Source organism: Schistocerca gregaria, chromosome 8 (genome assembly GCF_023897955.1).
Source record: "Schistocerca gregaria isolate iqSchGreg1 chromosome 8, iqSchGreg1.2, whole genome shotgun sequence".
Taxonomy (NCBI): domain Eukaryota; kingdom Metazoa; phylum Arthropoda; class Insecta; order Orthoptera; family Acrididae; genus Schistocerca; species Schistocerca gregaria.
The window spans coordinates 505,250,913-505,277,909 of NC_064927.1; the positions used below are offsets into that span (position 1 = coordinate 505,250,913).

Consider the following 26,997-nt stretch of genomic DNA (forward strand, 5'->3'; position numbering starts at 1 on the left):
AGTTCCAAATGCGCTTTATAGTTCTTAGCGCAACCGAGGCCCGGTGCAAAAATGTCTGCAAATTCTTCACATAGATGAGAAACACTGTCTGAAGGCACAGTCTGGTTCAATGATAGTACCTTATTTACTATAGACAAGTTAAACAACTGAAATAAATCGGAACCAAACAAGTTCACTGCAGAAGAAGAACGAAGGATGTAAAATGACACAAGTTTTGTTTGTCCCTGCACTGTCCTACCACAGGGATCTTTTGTCCTGGATAGGTGGTTAACCGAACATTTGTGGCACGCAGTGGAGGTGTGCCAAGCAGTTTGTAAGTGTCTTGATTGATCAGTGAAACTGCAGCTCCGGTATCGAGCTGGAATGGTATCACTTTGCCGTTAATGTCCAAGTCCGCAAAAAGTTTATTGTCCTGCTGACGACAAAGGCGACTGTCTTGTGCAACATGAACTGACACTGGTACATAATCACTTGCGACTTGACGGGATTTCCGGCGATGTCGACGCACACTATTTTTGGGACTAACACAGTCACTGTTAGAGAGAGTGGCACTGGGTGGAGTGGAATGAACTACATGAATTTCCATGGGCGAAGTTTCGCGAGCCTGAGTATCCTTGGTTCGATTCTGATTTCAGTGCGAAGCAAAGGTCCTGGAACGGTTTTGAGCTTCCGATCTGAGCTTTTTGTGGCAAACACTCTGAACATGTCCTTTTTTATTACAATAAAAGCAAATAGCTTGGCATGACGGTCAATTCTCATGCGAATGTTTAGTTGCACATCGCGGGCATGATTTGATCACTGCATTAGCTTGCCTGCGCGGCACACGTGGCTGAGAGCCTGGCGGCAGCGGTGCGGCTGGGAGCGAGGACTGTTGACTGTTCCGTGCAGCTCGCTCGGAGGGCCGGTTAACCTGAGACACTGCTGGCGAAGTTTCAAATGATTCCTGAGCAAAGTCAAGTGTGTCCTGCCGATCCAATATGTCCATCACTTGTTGAAGGGAGGGATTCACTAGTTTCAAAATCTGTTCCCTTATACGAACATCAGAAATGTTCTGTGCAATTGCATCCCGTACCATAGTATCTGAATAAGGGAGTCCATATTGACACTCAAAAGCACAATCCCTAGTAAGACCTTGCTAGGTTGCAACCCACTCCCGATTAGTCTGACCTGCCGTACGTTTTGTACGAAAGAAGGTATACCTTTTCGCAACTACATTGACTGATTCTTTGAAATATGCATCTAATGCAGACAAAATTTCTTTGTAGGGCAGAGTTGCTGGAAATAATTCGACTATCACACGGTGCGTTTGTACCCCTACGGAGGAAAGGCTGCCGCTCGTTACCTTGAATTCTGTAGACGGCGAGATGGAATCCAAATTGGCGTGACCACTCCGTCCAGCTTTCCAGTGCAGCATCAATAGGTCGAAAAGTTGGTGCAACAGCATGTTGTGGCGGCGTTAGCTGTGAAGCTGCTGCTGCCGCATCGTTTTGCATTGCACGTTGACCCTGGATAAGCTGACCAGGGGCATCCAGTAAGGCCTGCATCTGCTGATTCTCTAAGCGATAAAATTCGGACAGTACATCTGGAGATTGTGGAGAAGCCACTACACAAGTAAATCAGGGCAATATTGATACGAACGTGGTCTTGCCTCGTCGCCAGTGTTGTGGTTGGCAGGAGAGCCAACGGTGTTTTTGTAAAGGAGGCCGAAATGCACGCGTCTCAGATCACGCAGGCTGGCGTGAGGTCTGGAACATGACAAGGGAATTAGAATTGAGAAAACCGGACGTAGCTGGTGAAATACTTAACTTTAATCCATTAATGGAGAATGTCACTCTTTATGGTACATGATTCACAATATCAATAGTACGGATACTGGCGCCTTGCTAGATCGTAGCAAATAACTTAGCTGAAGGCCATGCTAACTATCGTCTCGGCAAATGAGAGCGTAGAAGTCAGTGAACCATCGCTATCAAAGTTGGCTGTACAACTGGGGCGATTACTAGGAAGTCTCTCTAGACCTGCCGTGTGGCGGCACTCGGTCTGCAATCACTGATACTGGCGACACGCGGGTCCGACGTATAGTAACGGACCGCGGCCGATTTAAAGGCTACCACCTAGCAAGTGTGGCGTCTGGCGGTGACACCACACATTGTTTGTCACATTCTGATAATGAGTGTTTAAGTCTTGTCGCTGCTTGCAGCATGGCCTTGCTTTTGTGCACGCTACCACGCTTCTAAAAAAAAAAAAAAAAAAAAAATAAAAAAAAAAAATGTGGAATCATCTCATTAGCAAAACAATGGCAAGAGACCACTATTTGTTATTACTTACACTGGTGCTTTCTTTGATAATGATCAACAAGAACCAAATAATAGACTGCTAACAAAGAGATAGAGGGGCTGGCCAGTACTTACCTCAGCTCAGTACAGCCGATAGAAACACAAAAAACAACCGAAAATTTAAGTTCCTAGCTTTAGGAATAAATGTTCCTTCATCAGGGAGGAGAGAGGGGAAAGAAAGGGAAGAAGGGAAAGTGGATTTAGTTACTCACAACCCAGGTTATGAAGCAACAAGGAAAGGAAAACAGGGAAGGTAGCAAGGATGGAGGCATGGTTGTCAGAGGGAAGCCAAAGATATTCTACGGTAGGTACTGTGCCAGCTTCAAACCAAAGAGGATACTTACAGAAGTAAAGTGTGGCGTGGACTGGGCAGTTTTTTAGGTTAGAAGGCCTCGGGAAAGTGCAGGATGGGCTGCAATGTCAAAGGGTGCTTGGCAATTTCAGGACATGCTTGGATCAAGGAACAGTCGGAATTATAGTTGTAAATTGTTGTAGTTGCGCTGGAAAAGTCCCTGAGCTTCAAGCGCTAATAGAAAGCACAGAAGCTGATATCGTTATAGGTACAGAAAGCTGGCTAAAGCCTGAAATAAGTTCTGCAGAAATTTTTACGAAGTCTCAGACGGTGTTCAGGAAAGATAGATTAGGCAGAATTGGTGGTGGAGTGTTTGTGTCTGTCAGTAGTGGTTTATCTTGTAGTGAAGTCGAAGTAGATACTCCGTGCGAATTGGTATGGGTGGAGGTTATACTTAACAGCCGAATTAAGTTAATAATTGGCTCCTTCTACCGACCCCCAGACACCGATGATACAGTTGCAGAACAGTTCAGAGAAAATTTGAGTCTTGTAACAAATAAATACCCCACTCATACGGTTATAGTTGATGGGGACTTCAACCTACCCTCGGTATGTTGGCAAAAATATTTGTTCAAAACCGGTGGTTGCAGAAAACGTCTTCCGAGATTGTCCTAAATGCTTTCTCCGAAAATTATTTCGAGCAGTTAGTCCACGAACCCACACGAATTGTAAATGGTTGCGAAAACACACCTGACCTCTTAGCCACAAACAATCCACAGCTGATAGAGAGCATCATGACTAATACAGGGATTAGTAATCACAAGGTCGTTGTAGCTAGGCTCAATACCATTTCTTCCAAATCCATCAGAAACAAACGCAAAATAATTTTATTTAAAAAAGCGGATAAAGTGTCACCAGAAGCCTTCCTAAAAGAGAATTTCCATTCCTTCCGAACTGACTATGCTAATGTAGACGAGATGTGGCTCAAATTCAAAGATATAGTAGCAACAGCAATTGAGATATTCATACCTCATAAATTGGTAAGAGATGGAACGGATCCCCCGTGGTACACAAAAAAGGTCCGAACGCTGTTGCAGAGACAATGGAAAAAGCATGCGAAGTTCAGAAGAATGCGAAATCCCGAAGATGGGCTAAAATTTACAGACGCGCGAAATTTGGCACGTACTTCGATGCGAGATGCCTTTAATAGGTCCCACAACGAAACATTGTCTCGAAATTTGGTAGAGAATCTGAAGAAATTCTGGTCGTATGTAAAGTACACAAGCGGCAAGACGCAGTCAATACCTTCACTGCACAGGGCCGATGGTACTGTTATCGACGACTGTGCCGCTAAAGCGGAGTTATTGAACGCAGTTTTCCGAAATTTCTTCACCAGGGAAGACGAATGGAATATTCCAGAATTTGAAACACGAACATCTGCTAGCATGAGTTTCTTAGAAGTAGAGACCTTAGGGGTTCCGAAGCAACTCAAATCGCTTGATACAGGCAAGTCTTCAGTTCCAGATTGTATACCGATAAGGTTCCTTTCAGATTACGCTGATACTATAGCTCCCTACTTAGCACTCATATACAACCGCTCGCTCACCGATAGATCTGTACCTACAGATTGGAAAATTGCGCAGGTCGCACCAGTGTTCAAGAAGGGTAGTAGGAGTAATCCATTTAACTACAAACCTATATCATTGATGTCGGTTTGCAGTAGGGTTTTGGAGCATATACTGTATTCAAACATTATGAATCACCTCGAAGGGAACGATCTATTGACACGTAATCAGCATGGCTTCAGAAAACATCGCTCTTGTGCAACGCAGCTAGCTCTTTATTTGCACGAAGTAATGGCCGCTATCGACAGGGGATCTCAAGTTGATTCCGTATTTCTAGATTTCCAGAAAGCTTTTGACACCGTTCCTCACAAGCGACTTCTAATCAAGCTGTGGAGCTATGGGGTATCGTCTCAGTTGTGCGACTGGATTCGTGATTTCCTGTCAGGAAGGTCGCAGTTCGTAGTAATAGATGGCAAATCATCGAGTAAAACTGAAGTGATATCAGGTGTTCCCCAGGGAAGTATCCTGGGACCTCTGCTGTTCCTGATCTATATAAATGACCTGGGTGACAATCTGAGCAGTTCTCTTAGATTGTTCGCAGATGATGCTGTAATTTACCGTCTAGTAAGGTCATCCGAAGACCAGTATCAGTTACAAAGCGATTTAGAAAAGATTGCTGTATGGTGTGTCAGGTGGCAGTTGACGCTAAATAACGAAAAGTGTGAGATGATCCACATGAGTTCCAAAAGAAATCCGTTGGAATTCGATTACTCGATAAATAGTACAATTCTCAAGGCTGTCAATTCAACTAAGTACCTGGGTGTTAAAATTACGAACAACTTCAGTTGGAAGGACCACATAGATAATATTGTCGGGAAGGCGAGCCAAAGGTTGCGTTTCATTGGCAGGACACTTAGAAGATGCAACATATCCACTAAAGAGACAGCTTACACTACACTCGTTCGTTCTCTGTTAGAATATTGCTGCGCAGTGTGGGATCCTTACCAGGTGGGATTGACGGAGGACATCGAAAGGGTGCAAAAAAGGGCAGCTCGTTTTGTATTATCACGTTATAGGGGAGAGAGTGTGGCAGATATGATGCACGAGTTGGGATGGAAGTCATTACAGGATAGACTTTTTCGTCGCGGCGAGACCTTTTTACGAAATTTCAGTCACCAACTTTCTCTTCCGAATGCGAAAATATTTTGTTGAGCCCAACCTACATAGGTAGGAATGATCATGAAAATAAAATAAGAGAAATCAGAGCTCGAACAGAAAGGTTTAGGTGTTCGTTTTCCCCGCTCGCTGTTCGGGAGTGGAATAGTAGAGAGATAGTATGATTGTGGTTCGAAGAACCCACTGCCAAGCACTTAAATGTGAATTGCAGAGTAGTCATGTAGATGTAGATGTATAGTATAAAGATGTAGGATGAAAAGATGCATGAATGGCTAAAGAGGAAAGGGAAAGAGGAGAAGACTGAAAAGTAAATGGGAGTGAGGTTGTTCAACGTAAGTTCAGTCCAGGGGGATGGCGGGATGAAAGGATGTGCTGGAGTGCAAGTTCCCATCTCCGCAGTTCAGAGGTACTGGTGTTGGGTGGGAGAAGCCAAATGGCACATATGGTGTAGCAGGTTCCTAGGTCCCTAGAATTATGCTGGAGGGCACGCTCCGCTACTGTGTATTGGACAGCTCCTAGGCGGACAGTTCGTCTGTGTCCGTTTATGCGCTCAGCCAGTTTAGTTGTTGTCATACCAATGTAAAAGGCTGTGCAGTGCATGTCAGCTGATAAATGATGTGTAGTTTCACATGTGGCCCTGCCTTGAATTGTGTATGTTATACCAGTAGCGGGGCTGGAGTAGGTGGTTGTGGGGGGATGCATGGGGCAGGTTTTGCAGCGGGGTCGGTTACAGGGGTAGGAACCGCTGGGTAGAGGAGGTAGTCTGGGAATATTATAGAGTTTAACAAAGATGTTACCACACAGAAGCATCTCCCTTGTCACCCAATATTATCCTGGCCTCGAATACATCAATAAATTACTCCGCCATGGATATGACTTACTCAAGTCAACCCCCAACCCCTGAAATGAGATCATCCCTTGACAAAATTCTCCCCACACCACCCAGAGTTGCCTTTCGCTAATTTCAAGTTGCCGCCACTCATACCTCACCTGTCTTTCAACAACATCTTTGCCTCCACACTTCCGCCTCGACTTACATCTCTGCCCTTACTCTTTCCTTTTAAATATGTCTGCTTGTGTCTGTGTATGTGTGGATGGATATGTGTGTGTGTGTGCGCGCGAGTGTACACCCGTCCTTTTTTCCCCCTAAGGGAAGTCTTTCTGCTCCCGGGATTGGAATGACTCCTTACCCTCTCCTTCTCTCTTTCCTGAAGAAGCAACCGCCGGTTGCGAAAGCTAGAAATTCTGTGTGTGTGTTTGTGTGTTTTATTTATTGTGCCTATCTACCGGCACTTTCCCGCTTGGTAAGTCTTGGAATCTTTGTTTTTAATATATATATTATTTTACACACACAATTTATCTTGGAATTACATAATACATACACCAGCATGTGTGGATGGATATGTGTGTGTGTGCGAGTGTACACCTGTCCTTTTTTCCCCCTAATGTAAGTCTTTCCATTCCCGGGATTGGAATGACTCCTTACCCTCTCCCTTAAAACCCACATCCTTTCATCTTTCCCTCTTTCCTGAAGAAGCAACCGTCGGTTGCGAAAGCTAGAAATTCTGTGTGTGTGTTTGTGTGTTTTATTTATTGTGCCTATCTACCAGCGCTTTCCCGCTTGGTAAGTCTTGGAATCTTTGTTTTTAATATATATATGACTTTAATGTTATGAAAACTATGTAACGTGTGTACTTATGATGTAATGGCTATCAGTGCTAGTTTGAAACATTTTCTTGGGCTTTAAGCTAGAAGTATAAGTGTACTGAAGTAGGAGATTTTGTTTGATTTTTGCATGTACTGTGGCAGAGGAGAACTGCCTCCAAGGGTACTGATCACATTGCCTTTCCTAACTAACTGCCACTTGGACCTGTTGAAGGTGTGGACAGCTGGGTAAGAAAGTGTGTTAAAGCTCATTGAAAAATTGAATGTGCATGTGAAAAATACTGAACATTGAGCAAGTGAACTGCAAGGCGCAGTGTAATGTAACTTTGTGTGCCTCCCATGAAGATTTATTTTGTTTAGCAAGACAGGACTTCTACAAAGTGGTGTTTGTTTTAAAATGTAATGCTTGCTTAACACAAAAAGGACATCTCTTATGATGAAGATGCATAAATTTTCTTAGAAGTACAACTTGTAGATATTTATTTATTTATTTATTTAGCATCCATGTCATCATACAAATGATATTGGACTTGTGATACATAGAAATTAACAATACAGAATATACAAAATGAAATTGTCTACAGTTGTATTTGTCATACACAGAAATTAAAATATAGACTGTACAAAATGAAATTGTCTATAATAAATGACAGCAAACTTACAGTTTCTTTCCACATAAATGGTTTATAGTAATTTGTTTCTCAGTAACAATAGATAACTAGTACTATAGATGGTAAAGTATAATAAAAACTGAAACAAACGAAGATAGAAAATTTTGGAGTTTAGTTTGTAAAGTCATTTTCTTGGTCTTAGAGGTAATCATTTACTGAGTTACAACATTTATCAATTAAAAAATTTTTAAGTTCCAATTTAAAATTTGTATTGTCCTTTAAATCTTTAATGAACTGAGGCAGTGCATTGTACAGCTTAATGCCAATGTGGCTTACATGCTTCTGAGTTCATGTTCTTCTTACTTGTTCTATGTGGAGATCATTCTTGTTCCTTGTGTTATAGTTGTGACAGTCTGCATTTGTGTGGAGACTGCTTAGATTGGCTTTCGTTAAGCGTACACATGTAAGTATATGGAACTTATGGCAGAGTAAGAATTCCTAACTTTTTGAAAAGAGGTCTGCAGTGAGCTTGTGTTGGACTGTGGGTAATTATTCGAACAGCCCATTTTTGTAAAATAAAAATGTCTTTCAAATGAGGCAACAGAATGAAAGTATCCGAAGTATGCCATTCTGATGCCTTCTGGAGTGTAAACATTTGTGATAACTCTCAGTGCAAAGCAGGCTGGCTGAAGTCTTTGTGTAAGAAATTTTACATGGTGTTTCCAATTCATATCTTCATCTATATGCATTTCTAGCACTTTTGCAAAATGCACTATCTCTCTGAAACTGTCATCCAGTTCTAAATTAATGTCTTCATCCTGGATCATTTTACCAAACTGTATGTAATTTGTTTTCTTTGCATTGAGTGTAAGTTTATTTGCACTGAACCAAGTCTCAATACTTTTTAGGATTTTGTCAACAGTTGACTGTAATGAGTTTTTAGAGTCACTCACTATCAGACTTGTGTCATCTGCATATAGTACAATTTTGGCTGTATCATATTATAACTGTAAATCATTAACATATATGAGAAAGAGTAGTGGCCCTAAGATACTGCCCTGGGGTACTCCTATAGGAACTTCTTTTGCTTCTGAAACTAACCTTATATTTTTATTTGAATTTACAGTGGTGTGCTCTACAATCTGAGATTTGTTTTTGAGATATGACTCAAACAACATTTTTTTATCTTCCTCTAATACCTACTGCTTCCAACTCATCACGGAGGATTTCATGGCAGACCGCATCGAAGGCTTTAGATAAATCTAAATTGATTCCTACTACACTTTTGTTTTTCTCCAAATTTTTAATTATGACTGCAGTTTCTGTGCTTCGTTTTGTATGAAAACCACGTTGATTACTATTCCAAAGTTTATTACTGGCTAGATAGCTAGTGACTCTCAATTTCATCAGTTTCTCTAATATTTTGGAGGAAGCAGGAAGAAGTGATATGGTACGGCAGTTTTCTATTTTATGTCTGTCTCCATTTTTAAATAGTGGCCTCACTTTTGAGAACTTCAGTCGGCGCGGAAATACACCTTCACTAAAGGATAAATTTGCAATATGTGCTGAAGGTTTTGCAATCTGTTCTGCAGTCCTTACTATGATTTAAACTGGTACTTCATCAACACCTGCTGCCATTTTTGGTTTTAAGCTTTAATCACTCTAATTACTTCCTGTTCATTTGTTGAAGGAATATTCATGCTGCAGGCAAACCTTGGGGCATGTATTACTTTTTGTTTTGTGACGTTTAAGTTTAGAGAATGTGGTAGATTTAAAAAACAGTTATTAATATAGTCTCCCATTTCCTTATTTTCTATATTGCAATTTTCACTACTTTTGAGTATTATTTCTTCCACTTCTCCCAAGGTACTATATTTACTCGAATATAAGCCACACTTTTTTCCGCTTTTTGTAATCCAAAAAAACACCTGCAGCTTAGAATCGAGTGCAAAGTAAGCAGAAGTTCTGAAAAATGTTGGTAGGTGTTGCTACAACTAAATTCTGCCATCAAATATATGTAGCGCTACACAGGCATGCTTTGCAGTCACAAAGATAAATACTGGCGCTAAAACCTCTGCGTCAGTAAAAAAAAAAAAAGTGGAAGATGAGCTTTTTTATCCACCCCGAGTTTTGACCACTGCACTTTCATACATTATCCAACAAAGTAAATACAGATTCCGTATTGTTCATCTTTGAATGTAGCAGCATTTTGATTACAACAAAAATCCGACTGGCAAGACTGTTTGGGATGTTTGTCAATATGGCCAACTCTATGTTCTGAATTTTTTCCTACCTGTGAGAAGACGCGGTTGTTAATAGGAACTTTTGTGAATTGTGAATCACATGCAGTATTCTCTTCACCATAAGAATAATACGGATATAAACATTTTGCCATGTATTCTTTCGTGTTTGCTGCTATCTCATTTAAATCCTGTCTGCCTAATAAGCTATGAAACTAGAGTGAGACAACAATAAACGCGAAACAATATACATATCATGTCATGTTTATATTCGTATTATCCTTATGCCTAATAGTGATACAGACAGAAATGAAACACGGCAATTGACTAGATTTTTAAATCTAAGATGACTAAATTCTGTGCAGAATGTAATGTACTAAAGAGACGTCTGCAATGATTTTCAAACGGAGAAAAATTTTTGCCAAACTCCCATTCAGAACATCTTCTATCATATGCAGTCTATTATTTGGTTCTTGTTGATCATTATCAAAGAAAGCAGCAGTGTAAGTAACAACAAATAGTGGTCTCTTGCCATTGTTTTGCTAATGAGACAATTCCACCTCTTTCTTTCTTTCTTTTTTTTTTTTTCCTTCTTCCTTTTTTTAAAAGCACGGCAGGGTGCACAAAAGCAAGCCAAGCCACAAGCAGCGACAAGACGTAAACACTCATTATCAGAATGTGACAAACAATGTGTGGTGTCACCGCCAGACGCCACACTTGCTAGATGGTAGCCTTTAAATCGGCCGCGGTCCGAAATTTATGAAATTTCAGTCACCAACTTTCTCTTCCGAATACAAAAATATTTTGTTGAGCCCAGCCTACATAGGTAGAAATGATCATCAAAATAAAATACGAGAAGTCAGAGCTCGAACAGAAAGGTTTAGGTGTTCGTTTCTCCCGCGCGCTGTTCGGGAGTGGAATGGTAGGGAGATGGTATGATTGTGGTTCGTTGAACCCTCTGCCAAGCACTTAAATGTGAATTGCAGAGTAATCATGTAGATGTAGATGTAGATGTTTATTTATTTATCTTACAGCTCGAAACATGTATTTAACATGCATGGGCAATGATATAATAATTACATTTAGATTATTAATACACAGTATAAATAGATTACATGCTACTAAGTAAAATATCATTTAAGTATATTTAACATAGCATTCCTAAGGTCAAATCATGTCAGCACCATACTGTATGGGCACTTCAATATAAGCCATTTTTTTAACTCGTTATTAAAAATGCTACCAGAAAGCTGTTTCAGGTTGTTTGACAGAGAATTATAAAATATTGCTCCCTTAATGAATGGGGTATTTGTCGTTAGAGTCAATCGTCTGCTCACCATATGAAAGTCTGATTTTTGTCTTGTATTGTAATCATGGATTTCCCTATTGCTGTTTGTCACTTTTTTGTCTTTTTTCACTAATGATATTGAGTGAAACATATATACTGCATAGATAGGCGTAATATTAAACTTAATAAACAGGTTTTTACATTTAGTTCTGGGTCTTACTTTTGCCATAGTTCTTATTACTCTTTTCTGCAATACAAATACCCTTTTTATATTGTATTGGCTACACCCACCCCACAATACAATTCCATAAGATAGATGGGGATACACCAACCAAAAATATGCTATTTTTATTGCTTCAATATCTAAATATTGAACTAATCTCCTTAGTAAATACAGACTAGATGTTACTTTACCACAGACATGATCTATTTGCTGATTCCACAAATGTCTGTCATCTATATATATCCCCAGAAATTTACATTCTGAACAGGTATTTTCCTGAATGTCCTCAATTAGAACAGTATTTTTGTTTGAACTACTTGTCTTAAAATAAATTAAATTAGATGTCATGAGGTGCTGTGGCCCCACACTTTGTATTGATGCACGATAAAGCTTGATCTCGTAGAGCACGGGTGGTAGATGTTTTCTTGTAAGCAGAAGATATTGCATACATGGTGTGCCTGTTTGCTCTCCTTATTTGAATACCATAGAGCATGTCAGGGATGCACTAGGGAGATGACTTGCATCATGTCAGCATCCACTAACCATTCTCCAAGACTGCATGCAGCTCTGCAGTAAGAATGGGCGCTATGGCCTCAACATGAGACTGATGACATCATTCACACCATGCCCTGTCATTGCCAGGGCTGTATTGCTGCCAAAGGTTGTCACACCCCATACTGAGACATTAACCAGTCGTCAGAATGTGTATGCAGGTCTGTTAAGTTGGAAAAAATGAAGAACATTTTGTCTACCATTATGCATGTTGCAGATGTTTACACTATGTATTCTTCAGATTGTTTCTACGTAATACCACCTATTTATACTGTTTTGTGGGAAAATAATTGCAGCCTTGCAAAATTTCTGTTTGTTGCTTTAATCTTGCACACCAGTATACATTTACTCTTTGGATGTCTTGTTCGGAAGGTATTTGGAGCGACAACCATATTATTACCTTAAGACCTCAGAAATGGGAGACCTTGTTCACATTCATCTCCCCAATGAGGATTAACTGGGCTGTGGAAACTAACTGACTTAAACGCATGCATATGTTCATGCTTAAACGCATGCATATGTTCATGCAACTAATGTGAGTCGATTGCCCCATTAACATAACATTAAAAACCAAATTTTCCATTGGTGATGTTTGACCAACCAAGCATGTAAATGCATTCACACAACTGAGCATGAATAGGTAACCCCCTCTATCTGACCTAAACATTCAAAAAATTCCTCTAGCAAAGTTTAACCAGAAAGATGCATACATGCGTCCACGCCACCCAGTGTGAATTAGTCATTCTCTCCCTTCAAGATGGCCTAAGAATACTGATGATTTGATTCAGATACTGAAATACATTGGCACTCAAGTGGTGATAGTGGGGAGCAACCAACGAGATGCATACACACATGCCGGTGCAACTCTGTATGGAGCAGTTCTCATCTGTTCACTTCTAAAGTTACTCTTAATTTCTTCATATTTAATCAACATACAACGACTACAAACCACTTTTAGTTCAGCAGTTACTTGTTTTATGCCTGTTTCTAGTGAGTCAATAGGTCACAAAATAGTTTGTAAATTCAGTGTAGTGCTCCTTTTTGGAGACAAATTGGAGTTTTTCTGGAGAAGCAGCTGTAATGTCCATGATTGCTGATTTAATTTTCTACTGTTATTTTTTTAATGAAACATCTTGTCAAATTATCTTGTGAAATTAGCATTCTCTTTGCATTTGATATTGTAAAAAGTCTTGAATGCTTGGGGCTCTGAAACTTTCAGATAATTATAAAGGGACACCATCTATATACTGTGAGCTGCACTATAGGTTTTTGGGTTTATAAGCAGTCATCAGTTGCATATTACACACCTCTGCAGCAGTGTCATGAGTGTCAGTTAATGCTATAGCACCTAAAATCTGTCATTTATAACATAATATAATGGTCATGTATGTTACTGCTGTCAAATCTAAGGCAGTTTACACTATATGACTGTTACATCAAACGACATCAAGAATAGTCCCTGCCTAAGATTTAATAACAGTAACACACATGACAATTGTATACTATGTTATAGGAGAGAGCTGAGAACCTATCATATTAACTCACATGCATGTATTTGTTATGGAGGTACATAGTATGCCACAGATGATGGGTTACAAACCTGAAAACTGGTTTGGGCAAATAAATGTTTCTAGTGCAGCCCATGGTGTATAGTAGATTTTCTCTAATAAATCTGATATTGTCTTTGTCAGCTGGGTTTGTGTGACAAAGGGAGTGCATAATTATTTTTATGTAGTGTTTCAGTTATTGTTGCAGTTTAGTGTGTAACTGAAACTATATAATTTATAATTTTTTTTCAGCCCAAGTGAAACAGTTTGCAGAGTTGCAAGTTGGTCTTCTCACACAGTGCCTTAAGTGGAAGACTGTTTCACGATCCAATTACAGCACTGTACAAAATATTTTACTGAAGGTGAATTCAAAACTAAATGGAGTGAATCACAACCTGGCACCGCTTATCAGGTTGGTACTTTCAAATAAATTTGTGTACAGTATGTAATTGTACTGAAATTACAGAGCACCTATTTTTATCAACTGTAATGAAACTAAATGCTTTCGCTGAAAAACAGTGTATAACAGATAGGTCAGACTCCAGTCATGATGGAGATCTATTAGATCTAATGGCAAAAATAAACCTGACCTATTTGAGGACATTTTTACCTCTCTCTTATCTAACAATTGGGAAAATTTTGACATAGTCAAGTTGTTTTTTGGTAGCAAACTCCATAAGTACAAGTCATGTCCATAAATAAAGAGTACTGCTTGTTTGAAAATGGAAAAAGAAATGCATTTATTAAAAATTTACAATCACATTAACTGATCCTTCTATTCCTTTGTGGTAGAACAACACAATTATAAATGAAAATCACAATATTGCATATGTTCTACAGGATTAATTTATTTAGTTAACCATTTTTTGTCTTGCAAGACCATCATCAGAATTTAACTGACTGTTATTATCAAAGAGGCTATAATATTTGTGAACAACATTAGAAAATATGTTACTCATCTGGACTGAGGCACAAACACTCAGTAAATTTCATCTTTGTGCAGCTGTAACGGAATTGAAAAAGTAAAAAGTTCAGCAGTAAATAAATATAAATGGAACAAACCAGGAAAACCATTAACAGTAAACTCAAAAAACCGTACCGATATAATAATTTAAATTAAATTAACAATCTCAATAAAATTAGTAGTTGAGAGAGTAATAAAGAATAGTGTGAAGAGATATCATATATGAAAGGAGGTACAGAAACAGGGTAAAGGATAGAACTGACAGCTGTAACAACAAAATGTATGGAGTACATAGGCAGTCAGAATAAAATAAATTGATACAGGAGAATATAGGAATAGAAAGAAATGGACATGTGGGAAAACTTACGAAAACTCTGAGCATTAAGTGAAGTTTGGGAGTATTAAGCTGTGTTTGGGTGTTTAATATTAATGAGGGCTGTGGGCTAGGTGTTGTTGATTTCCAGGGCTTCCAGCAGGTTGAGTCTCCGGTCTTTGTTTCCAAGTGGAAAACATTGGACTTTAGCTTGTGCTATGGCTCTCACTCAGTATATGCTTAGCAATTATGGAGTCATAATTTTGCAACCTCTAGACATAGAGGAAGGGTATAATTTTCAGTTTTCAGTCAGGACAGGATTGCAGCTGTTGGTTGAGGCAATAAATCTTATTATGTCTAACTCTGTTTCAAATTTCCTTTGGACATTGGGACAGATGTGTGACGGTGCACTTTTCAATGTGAAGCTGCTTGTTTGTGTGTTACTGTGTGTTGTGAGCAAGATTATTCCCGTGTCTGCAGTTGTAGTTTTTCTATAAATGTTGAAATAGTATGTTTGTGTACTAATGTCAGTGGCTGGATCTAGGAAGTTAGTGGATTTGTTGCCAATCTCCATTGTGAACTAAATATTTTAGTTAACTTTTTAAGTTATGAAAAAGTGTGTTGAGCTGTCTTGTAGTGCCTGTCCACACACACAATACACCAATTTCATATCTGAACCAGTGTTTAATATGTGCACTTGAAGATTCTTTGTTCGAAAAGTCCATGAATATTTCATCCAAAAGTGGACTAAGAGGGGAAACTATAGCTAAACCATCTACCTGATTACTCAGAGTCCCTTGGAACTGGAAATAGTTTGGTGCTAAACATACCTAAGTGGTCAGTCTCAAGTCTTCACTTCTACACAGCTATCATGAAACCTGGACATCAGCTCTGCCAGAATATTACTGCATACACCTAATTGTATGTTGAAAAACAAATTACAGACCTCAGAGGATGCTAATTTAGCCCTCAGTGAGATATATCTTTAATCTTAGATACATGGTGCACTTGATGCTCTGTAACATATATGTTTAATCTTATTTGTAACTTCCATTGAGTTTGAAATACCATTGATTTGATTTGGATTTTATTTTATTTTTAATTAAAGTGTCCGATTTACTAGTCAACATGTAAGATGGGGCAGTGAATGATGGTACAACTGGACTGATGGGTACACCTTGCTTACATAGTTTTGGAATCCAAATGGTTCAAATGGCTCTGAGTACTGTGGGGCTTAACATCTGAGGTCATCAGTCCCCTAGACTTAGAACTACTTAAACATAACTAATCTAAGGACATCAGACACATCCATGCCCGAGGCAGGATTCGAACCTGGATAGGAAGGATAGGACTGATGCTATGGGAGGTGGTGTGTTCATTGCAGTTAAAAGCTGTTTAAATGCAGTTGAGATCGTTACTGGGTCAGACTGTGAAATAGTCTGGATAAAGCTGTCAATCAGACAAGAATTGTCCATTGTATTAGGCTGTTTTTATAGACCACCTGCATCCACAAGAAATGTGGCAGAATATTTCAGGGAAATTCTTGAGTACATAGGGAATAAATATCCAAATAATAAATTAGTTATAGATGGAGACTTTAATCTGGCATCCACTGACTGGGAAATTTACACGTTTATCACAGGAGGCAGAAGCAAAGACTCATGTGAAGCTATTCTAGGAGTGCTCTCAACATACAACCTTGAGCAATTGGTTAGAAAACAAACTCAAGATGGGAACATCTTAGATATTGTAGTGACAAACAGACCTGATCTTTTCGAGGAAGTTAATCTAGAAGAAGGTATTAGCGACCATAATGTCGTTGTGGCTTCTATGTCAGTGGAAGTTGAAGAAAAAACAAAAACAAAGAAACAGCATAGAGTTTTCTTGTTTGGGAAAGCAAATAAAAGTGTCATTAACAAATATCTTCATAGTCAGCTCCAAGCATTCACCATGGGCACAAGGATATTTGAGCATCTTTGGTTGGAATTTAAAGGTATTGTCCACTGCGTGCTAGAGAATATGCACCTAGCAAAAATGTAGGGGCCGGCCACGGTGGTCTCGCGGTTCTAGGCGCGCAGTCTGGAACCGTGCGACTGCTACTGTCGCAGGTTCGAATCCTACCTCGGGCATGGATGTGTGTGATGTCCTTAGGTTGGTTAGGTTTAAGTAGTTCTAAGTTCTAGGGGACTGATGACCACAGCAGTTGAGTCCCATAGTGCTCAGAGCCATTTGAACCAAAAATGTAGGGGAGGGAAAGGATCCATCCACCTCAGTACAACAAACCTATTAGGAAGTTGCTGAGAAAGCAGCGAATTTTGCACAGTCATTTTAAATGTAGTCACTGCCCCAATGACGAACAGAAATTATGCGAAATGAAATCAGCTGTCAATAGGTCAATGAGAGATTCTTTTAACAAATTTGAAAGCAGGTATTTTATCTGCCAATTCTAAAAATAACCCCAAAAAATTTTGGTTGTACGTAAAATCTGTGAACTCTACAAATAATTCAATACCTTCCCTTGCTGACAGTATGGGTAATGCAATTGATGATGATAAACAGGAGGCCAAAATTCTAAACCTAGCTTTCAAAAACTCGTTTATGGTAGAAGACTGCAGCACCATACCCCCTTTCAATTATTGAGCAAATGGAAGAATGGCTGACATAGTGTTTAGTGTATCTGGGATTGTAAAACAGTTAAGATCCTTAGACACCAGGAAGGCATCTGGCCCAGACGGAGTCCCAGTAAGATTTTATGTTGACTATGCTACAAATATAGCACCATTCTTATCCATCATCTATCAGAGATCATTGGAACAGCAGAAAGTTCCATCAGACTGGAAGAAGGCCCAGGTCATAGCAATCTATAAAAAGGGTAGAAAATTGGATGCAGATAAATACCAGCCAATTTCACTGACATGGATTTGTTGCAGAATCATGGAACATATTTTGTGTTCAGACATAATGACCTTTCTAGACTCTGACAAGCTCATCTGCAGAAACCAGCATGGTTTTAGAAAACAGCAGTCATACGAGACACAGCTGGCCCTCTTTGTGCATGATATACAACAGACTGCTCTAGACACCGGCTCCCAGGTTGATGCCATATTTCTCAACTTTCCAAAGGTGTTTGACTCAGTTCCACACTGTCGCTTGCTCCAAAAAGTGTGCGCTTACAGTCTATCTGATGCCATATGTGGTAGGATAGAAAGTTTTCTAACAGACAGAGAGCAGTATGTCGTCGTGAATGGGGCGACTTCAGCAGAAACAAGCGTAACTTCAGGTGTGCCCCAGGGCAGCGTAATAGATCTGCTGCTTTTTACAGTTTACATAAGTGAACTGGTTAATGTTACTGACAGCAGCATTAGACTATTTGCGAATGATGCTGTAGTCTACAGGAAAGTAGTATCATACGAAAGTTGTGAACAAATCAATGAGGATTTGCAGAAAATAAATGTGTGGTATAATGACTGGCAGTTATATTTCAATATTAGCAAATGTAACCTACTGCGTATAACTAGGCAAAAATCCCCATTAATGTAAGAGTACAAAATAAATGACCAGTCTTTGGAAGTGGTAACATCCATCAAGTACCTGGGTGTGACTATTCAAAATGATCTCAAATGGAATGATCAGATTACACAAGTAATGGGCAAGGTGAACTCTAGATTGCAGTTTATTGGTAGAATCCTGAAGCAATGCAGTCCTTCAACAAAGTAAATAGCTTACAATACATTAGTTCATCCAGTGTCAGATTATTGTTCATCTGTATGGGACCCTTACCAGTGGGGTCTGATTCAGGAGATTGAGGAGGTCCAAAGAAGAGTGGCAGGATTTGTGACTGGTACATATAGCCATCACGAGAGTGTTACAAATCTCATAGAAAGTTTGAAGTGGGACGCACTCGCAGATAGACAACACACTAAACGGAAGGGGCTGCTCACTAAATTCCGAAATCCGATCTTAACCGAGGATGTAGAGCGTGTATTATTACTACCAACTTTTAAATCGCACAGTGATCACCATTCAAAGATAAGGGAAATTAGAGCTCGTACTGAGGCATTCAGCCAGTCATTTTTCCCTTGCGATCTGTGAGTGGAACGGGGGGATATGATTTTGCCATGAATTGTGCCCTCCACCACACACTGCTTGGTGGCTAGCGGAGTATATATGTAGGTGTAGAGTGCATCTGTAGTCACAATAATAATAATAATAATTACAAATATATTTTGACAATGAAAATTTCTAAAAGAATAAATGTAAAAAAAGAACTTTGATATACCTGTGAACCAATACCATTCAGGTTCAGGTACAACCTACACATGTATTTCACATTGAGACATGTGTGTATTTGCTTTAAACATCATGTTAGTTATAAATATAAATGTAAAAAAACTTGTATGTGAGCACTATTAGACATTATTGTATAGTAAAATTGTTTATTCTGTTTGGACTGTTGCGGATCAAGCATCTGGGAGTAGTAAGGTGATGTGCGAAAATAAAATAATGTTAGAAGTCAAAATATTTATTTATTTGCCCAGTGGGTGAATCTTTAATTGCAAAAGCAGGTGACATTAGTTTGCCTCAGAGGCTAAGTGAGAAAACAAATAGTTAGATTCTGAGAAATACAGAAGTTATCAAAATTAGATGATGCTGGAAATAACATATATATGCATCTGTGAAGCAGACAGGATACGGAGTAGACAGTAATGTGAGCAAATACCAAAATTTTTTTTTAAAAAAAGAACACATTCACAGCTGAAAAGACAAGCAGAAAAAACTGTGTCTGACTAGTTTGAACAAGAAGGAAAAGCAGAAATTTTAGTTAATGTATGCATCTGCAAATCAGATTCTTGCATCAAATAAAATCAGACCCCTGATAGGAAAATTAGTATTTAAATTTTAAAACAAAGGAATTGCTATGTCGCTGTATGCACATAAAATAATGTATTCGTCTTTGAAGCAGACTTGAACACAAACTAACATTAGTTACATGAAAAACAGAATTTAAAAAAAGTTCATACTGATGAAAACTATAACTTAACACACACAGCTGTGAAACCATTTAAGGGAAACATCTGTTTCACTAATACAGGTAATCATAAGTAAACAGGAACTTAAATTAATTTATACATCTGGGAAATAGACTTGTGCTTTTTGACTTTACACACACAGCTGTGAAGTAGCCTATTTCATGAATGTGTGTAATTGTAGAAGACAAAAAAATTAACATTTATGCATCAATAAAACAGACTGAAGTGTTTACCAAGTACTTTTATGAGTAATGAAATCTCGGGCAAGCAAAGGGCATGAAGCATGCATATTAAATGAATACAGCAACACATCGATTTCGGCTGACCTCCCAGGCAGATGCTTGACAAATTGTAAACCATACAGGCAGACTACAAATTAAATTTACATAGCAATTGAATGTAACAGAAACACATGGGCATACAACGGAGTCCCTTGCCCACCTCGTATTAGAAGAAGATAAATATTAAGAGGCACTTAAATACAAGAGACAATAGACACTATAATTTCAATTTTAAAAAATTATGTGTCTCCTAAAACTGACACACTCTTACAGTTAAGTGACTATTTACTTGAACAAAACAATGCTCCTCATTGTGGTTCCTGGATTGGGGCAAAGCAAATCATGGGCAGTGTATGAACTCCAGAATATGCCCCATCACTACACAGGCCAGGTAAAGTTACAGCTCTCCAATGTCAGATGGCTGGGCTTATGAAGTAAACATCAGTTGTGCTGACATAATGAGCAACCCTAATAGCTTTGAACTACAAGACATTGTCCTATTTGAGGTTCTGTCAAAACAGCCAAATTCCCACTGATCTTGACCGAGGTGCACATGTGCTTAAATCCCTTACAGAGCCATTCCAGGCACCATGACTTGGAATGAAGATCCTTTATCATTTAGCTACAATATAGCAGGTCAGCAACTGGAAGCAGTTAATTCCATAAATTATCTGGGAGTAGGCATTAGGAGCAATTTAAAATGGAATGGTCATATAAAGTTGATCGTCGGTAAAGCAGATGCCAGACTGAGATTCATTGGAAGAATCCTAAGGAAATGCAATCCGAAAACAAAGGAAGTACATTACAGTACACTTGTTCGCCCACTGCTTGAATACCGCTCAACAGTGTGGGATCCGTACCAGATGGGGTTGATAGAAGAGATAGAGAAGATCCAACGGAGAGCAGTGCTCTTCGTTACAGGATCATTTAGTAATCGTGAAAGCATTACGGCGATGATAGATAAACTCCAGTGGAAGACTCTGCAAGAGAGATGCTCAGTAGCTCGTTATGGGCTTTTGTTGAAGTTTCGAGAAAATACATTCACCGAGGAGTCGAGCAGTATATTGCTCCCTCCTACGTATATCTCGCAAAGAGACTATGAGGATAAAATCAGAGAGATTAAAGCCCACACAGAGGCATACTGACAATCTTTCTTTCCACGAACAATAGGAGACTGGAATAGGAGGGAGAAACGATGGAGGTACTCAAGGTGCCCTCCGCCACACACCGTCAGGTGGCTAGCGGAGTATGAATGTAGATGTAGATATAGAATGTGAAGAAAACCTTAGCTAAGTAATGCTAGGCAAAGAGTTTACTCAAACAAGAAATTGGTATTGCACAAGCACAGGTCGGTTCTCCTCACCTTAACGAAAAACACCAGGGGAAGGATGGTGGAGGGCTGGGGATCATGATGAGTACCACATCTCGGTATTCATGAGACGCCATGTGGCTCATCATCCAGATTATTATAACTACCTTTGAGCTGGCTTAAATATGCCCTCAGTTGCCTTATAGAGGCTTGGTCCTGGTCCAGGAAACTCCTGGGGAGGCAATCCTAATGATGTCATACAGTCCCACAAAGTGAGGGAGCATCTTAGCAGTAAGTGTCTATCCAATTGTACCCTGTGCACTAAATTTTTAAAAATGAACCACATCACTCTCCTTTAGTGAGGCAGGGTGCCTACCCCTGTTATACCATGCAACCTCCCACCTTTTCAGTATTGTTTGTAGCAGCTTACCAATTGTTTTTGATGGTATTTGGATTAATAACCTAAGGAAGAATGTTCACTGATTACAGACTTTATATTGGGAAATTAACTAGAAATGAAAACATCAGCTTGGGAGGTACAGTTTTATGAGTTTTGCACACAGCTGTGTTAAACAAGAAGTTAAGACAGTTGATGGACTGAGCTCACTTGACCCAAAACCGGGAATGAAAAATAATCAGGGCCAAACTTATGTTACGATAAACTCTACCTGTGAGAGATGGCTGCAGGTAATAGGCTGTGACAGTGATGTGAGAAATAGCACTATTAAAATGAAACCTCCTGAATTCGTGGGACAAATAGGCCAACACATTACCATTTACTAAAACCTTAGATGCCCTAAACACTGAAAGGATTTTGGGCGGGTGCTGAATGGTATCGTCAGTTGTCATGGATGTACTCAGAAGGAATCGGAACAAAAGGAACAAATGCATAAACCACCAGAAGTAGGTGAGCAAATGCATCAAATACCAGAAGTATGTACTTTTTACCACATTTAGAGTGAAGTAGGGCCTCCAAATAGTCAGTAAACAGCTTATCTATGGGGTTCTCTGCCCAACTGGAATGTAGATCTCCCATTCGGGTATTGGAATTGACTTAGCTATTTTACATTCTTGGCACTGGCCAACCAATTTCCTTACATTGACATTCATAGTTGCTCAAGTTAAATGTTATTTAATATTCATAATGGTTTCGTAAACGCTGAACTGTCCCCCATATAGTGACTGTAGAAAGTATTTAAAGACTGCTGGAATCAGTTTCTTTTGGAGATGGTGATATGAGAGATCTGTATTGATAGGATAACCCAGCACTTGTTCACCATCTCTAAGCTGTTGTTCTGACATCCTTTAATTGAACACCGTTATCCTATTTTTCTCCTGAGTTTCCAAAGAGTGCAGGAATCCCCCCCACAACAGCAGAATCACATATTGACTCCTGGTGAGCTTGCTGAGTCTCTACTATTTGCGATTCTCATTGAAACATATGACAGGGAGAATTAGATACTTGGTTGTCTCAACCTCTAATATGCTTTGTGTGAAAGTAGAAATGTGAAAACTTCTAACAGCCCAATGGGCAATCCTTCATGTTTCACATGGCCTAGGCAATACCCATGTGAAAGCCTGGTTATCCATTTTCAGACAGAATAATTTGTATTCAGGACAGAGTTTAAATTTGTTGAGTTTGAACAAGACGGACAAGGCCTCCAGATCCTCACTCTCTTGGAGTAACACAGCTGCTGTCCCTCAATTAGAAACATAGGTTTGCAAAATAAATTCACAGTTGAAGTCAGGTGTAGTTAAGAAAGGCACTGCAGTCAAGGCCATTTTCAAGCCATTGAATGCGGACCAATGAGTGTCGATCCATTGAAGTTTCCCCCCATTTCAGCACATCTGATTTAGTGGTGCAGCCAGCTGGACAAAATTAGTGACAAATTTTTGGAAAACTATTATTATTATTATCTTTATTACCAATTCTATGTCATTCACCAGCCACAGTTGGACAGGCAGCGTCAATATACAACATTATCAAAATACATTAATACAACTCTACTATGATAGTAATTTAGTACCACAAGACACATTTAAGTTATAAATTAGATTACAATAATATCACAACAATAAAATAGACACAAGTATAGAATGAAATTAAATATAACAGTTGCTGTAGGAGTCATGGAACTGAGCTGCAGCTCAAGTAAACACTATGCTATTACTAGAGAAGAATTCTTCAATATTGTAGAAGGGTTGCTCTTTTAGATTACACAAAATAGTAGTTTAAAACTGCTCACATGGTAAAGACTGAATGTCGTCAGCTAGAGCATTAAACTATTTTAGGGCCACCATTGGGAAGGTGTTTCGTGCTTTTGTTAATCGACACCTTGGCATGTCGATACTGTCTTTGTTGCAAGTGCTGTATTTGTGAACTTCATTTCTCTTTCTATAGATATCATGGTTTCTCTTTATATGGAAGAGGCAGTTCAATATATATTGGCTGTAAACAGTCAGAACTCCTAACCTGGTGAAAATTCGTTCACAGTGGTCTGTTTTTTGCTTGAAGTAATGATCTGCAGCCTGCAGAATGGTCCCAAAACAACAGCCCATAACTGATGTGACTGTGGAACATTGCATAGTACACAGTTAGCAGGTACTGTTCTGGTACTAATTGCTGCGTTACCCAGTGCTCCAGTATTGCTGAGGCTGCATAACATCCTCTGAGTTTTTTCTTCATTAATTTTCATTTTGTTCATGATAAACCAGGCCTTAGCTTCATTGAACAAGACTTCTGCTTGTTGGATTGCCTGTACAACATTCTCTCCTTTTGAGAACAAGGTTGTATCATCAGCAAACTGCAAGGTGTGCCCATTGGAGCCCATGTCATTTACGAAGATAAGGAACAGCAGGGGACCTATTACCGATCCATGTGGCACACCATGCTGTAGCTTCTTCTCACCTGAATCAGCTCCTTGCACGGAGACAATCTGTTGTCTGTTTCTCAGGTAGGATTCAAGAGTTTGCAGGACAGATCCCCCTATACCATATGTTTTAGCTTTCTGAGCAGGGCCTTCTGTGGGATGCAGTCAAATGTCTTACTAAGGTCACAGAGTACTAGTGCTATAGACTCTTTGTCTTCAAAACCCTGACTTATGTTTGTTACTAAGTCAAGTACAGCTGCTGTTGTTACCTGCCCTTCCGAAAGCCATGTTGCACATCATAGTTGTTCTTTCATTATTGACTCCATCACCTTCGCTATTACTGGTAATATAGATATGGGCTTGTAGCTTGACACTTCATGTGGACTGCCTTTTTTTGTAAACAGGCACTGTGCGTCTACTTTCAGGAAGTCTGGAAATTCCCCTGCATGGAGGCTTTTATTTATTGCTACTGTTAATGGCTGTGCAATTTCACTGATTATAGTTTTTAACTTAGTACAGGACATGCCATAAATATCAGGGCTCCCTGAAGAATTGTAGCTTTTTACAATTTTTATTATTTCTTTTGGATACACTCTCTTCCACATTATCATGCTGCATTTATTCTCAAGTTTCACAACAGCTGCAGGATCTATTCCAAAGTCAGGAATTTCATCTACTGTGTTTTCCACCATTTTTATAAAATAGTCGTTAAACTCATATGGATTGCAAGAATTGGAGCAAGAGGTGGGCTTTTATCTGTGCTCATTAACCAGATCCCATGCTGCTTTACAAGGATTGTGAGCTTCTTCAATAAATCTGGCATTGCTTTCCTTCTTTGCTTTTTCTACTTTCTTTCTGTAGATCCTTTTGGTCTGTAAATAACTGGAGTACAGTCTATCCTTAATATCTATATCTTTAGCAGCTTTGACCTTGTCATTTAGTATTTGGACAAAACATTTTAATTTAGCTAGTCTAGGAGTATACCACATCTTTACTTTGTTAGTTTTTTGTCTACATTTTGATTTAGCATTTGAATATCTCTTGGGTTTAAATGGAAAATGTTCATCAAATTTCACTTTAAGGGTCTGGAACATGTGATTGTATGCAGAATTGGGTGGCAATTCATCAATTATTTGGTGCCAGTCTATAGTAGACACTGTAGTTTTGAAATCATCTAAGCTTTTCTTTGTGTTGTTGTTGTGGTCTTCAGTCCTGAAACTGGTTTGATGCAGCTCTCCATGCTACTCTATCATGTGCAAGCTTCTTCATCTCCCAGTATCTACTGCAACCTACATCCTTCTGAATCTGCTTAGTGTAGTCATCTCTTGGTCTCCCTCTACGATTTTTACCCTCCACACTGCCCTCCAATGCTAAATTTGTGATTCCTTGATGCCTCAGAACATGTCCTACCAACCAATCCCTTCTTCTGGTCAAGTTGTGCCACAAACTTCTCTTCTCCCCAATCTGATTCAATACTTCCTCATTAGTTATGTGATCCACCCATCTAATCTTCAGCATTCTTCTGTAGCACCACATTTCGAAAGCTTCTATTCTCTTCTTGTCCAAACTATTTTCGTCCATGATTCACTTCCATACATGGCTACACTCCATACAAATACTTTCAAAAATGACTTCCTGACACTTAAATCTATACTCGATGTTAACAAACTTCTCTTCTTCAGAAACGCTTTTCTTGCTATTCTACATCTACATGACTACTCTGCAATTCACATTTAAGTGCTTGGCAGAGGGTTCATCGAACCACAATCATACTATCTCTCTACTATTCCACTCCCGAACAGCGAGCGGGAAAAACGAACACCTAAACCTTTCTGTTCGAGCTCTGATTTCTCTTATTTTATTTTCATGATCATTCCTACCTATGTAGGTTGGGCTCAACAAAATATTTTCGCATTCGGAAGAGAAAGTTGGTGACTGAAATTTCGTAAAAAGCTCTCGCCGCGACGAAAAACGTCTATGCTGTAATGACTTCCATCCCAACTCGTGTATCATATCTGCCACACTCTCTCCTCTATAACGCGATAATACAAAACGAGCTGCCCTTCTTTGCACCCTCTCGATGTCCTCCGTCAATCCCACCTGGTAAGGATCCCACACCGCGCAGCAATATTCTAACAGAGGACGAACGAGTGTAGTGTAAGCTGTCTCTTTAGTGGACTTGTTGCATCTTCTAAGTGTCCTGCCAATGAAACGCAACCTTTGGCTCGCCTTCCCGACAATATTATCTATGTGGTCCTTCCAACTGAAGTTGTTCGTAATTTTAACACCCAGGTACTTAGTTGAATTGACAGCCTTGAGAATTGTACTATTTATCGAGTAATCGAATTCCAACGGAGTTCTTTTGGAACTCATGTGGATCATCTCACACTTTTCGTTATTTAGCGTCAACTGCCACCTGACACACCATACAGCAATCTTTTCTAAATCGCTTTGCAGCTGATACTGGTCTTCGGATGACCTTACTAGACGGTAAATTACAGCATCATCTGCGAACAACCTAAGAGAACTGCTCAGATTGTCACCCAGGTCATTTATATAGATCAGGAACAGTAGAGGTCCCAGGACGCTTCCCTGGGGAACACCTGATATCACTTCAGTTTTACTCGATGATTTGCCGTCTATTACTACGAACTGCGACCTTCCTGACAGGAAATCACGAATCCAGTCGCACAACTGAGACGATACCCCATAGCTCCACAGCTTGATTAGAAGTC

The 26,997-nt window shown here is 39.4% G+C and overlaps 1 protein-coding gene across 2 annotated transcripts in view; it reads left to right on the top strand.

Annotated features, from left to right (window-relative positions):
- The window catches only part of LOC126285010 (protein argonaute-2-like), a 363,943-nt gene that overhangs the window by 269,967 nt on the left and 66,979 nt on the right, over positions 1 to 26,997 (top strand). For both annotated transcript variants that reach the window (XM_049984318.1, XM_049984319.1), the window contains exon 16: positions 13,748 to 13,907. In XM_049984318.1, the coding sequence (XP_049840275.1) occupies positions 13,748 to 13,907 (160 nt within the window). The remainder of the gene's footprint in view (positions 1 to 13,747; positions 13,908 to 26,997) is intronic.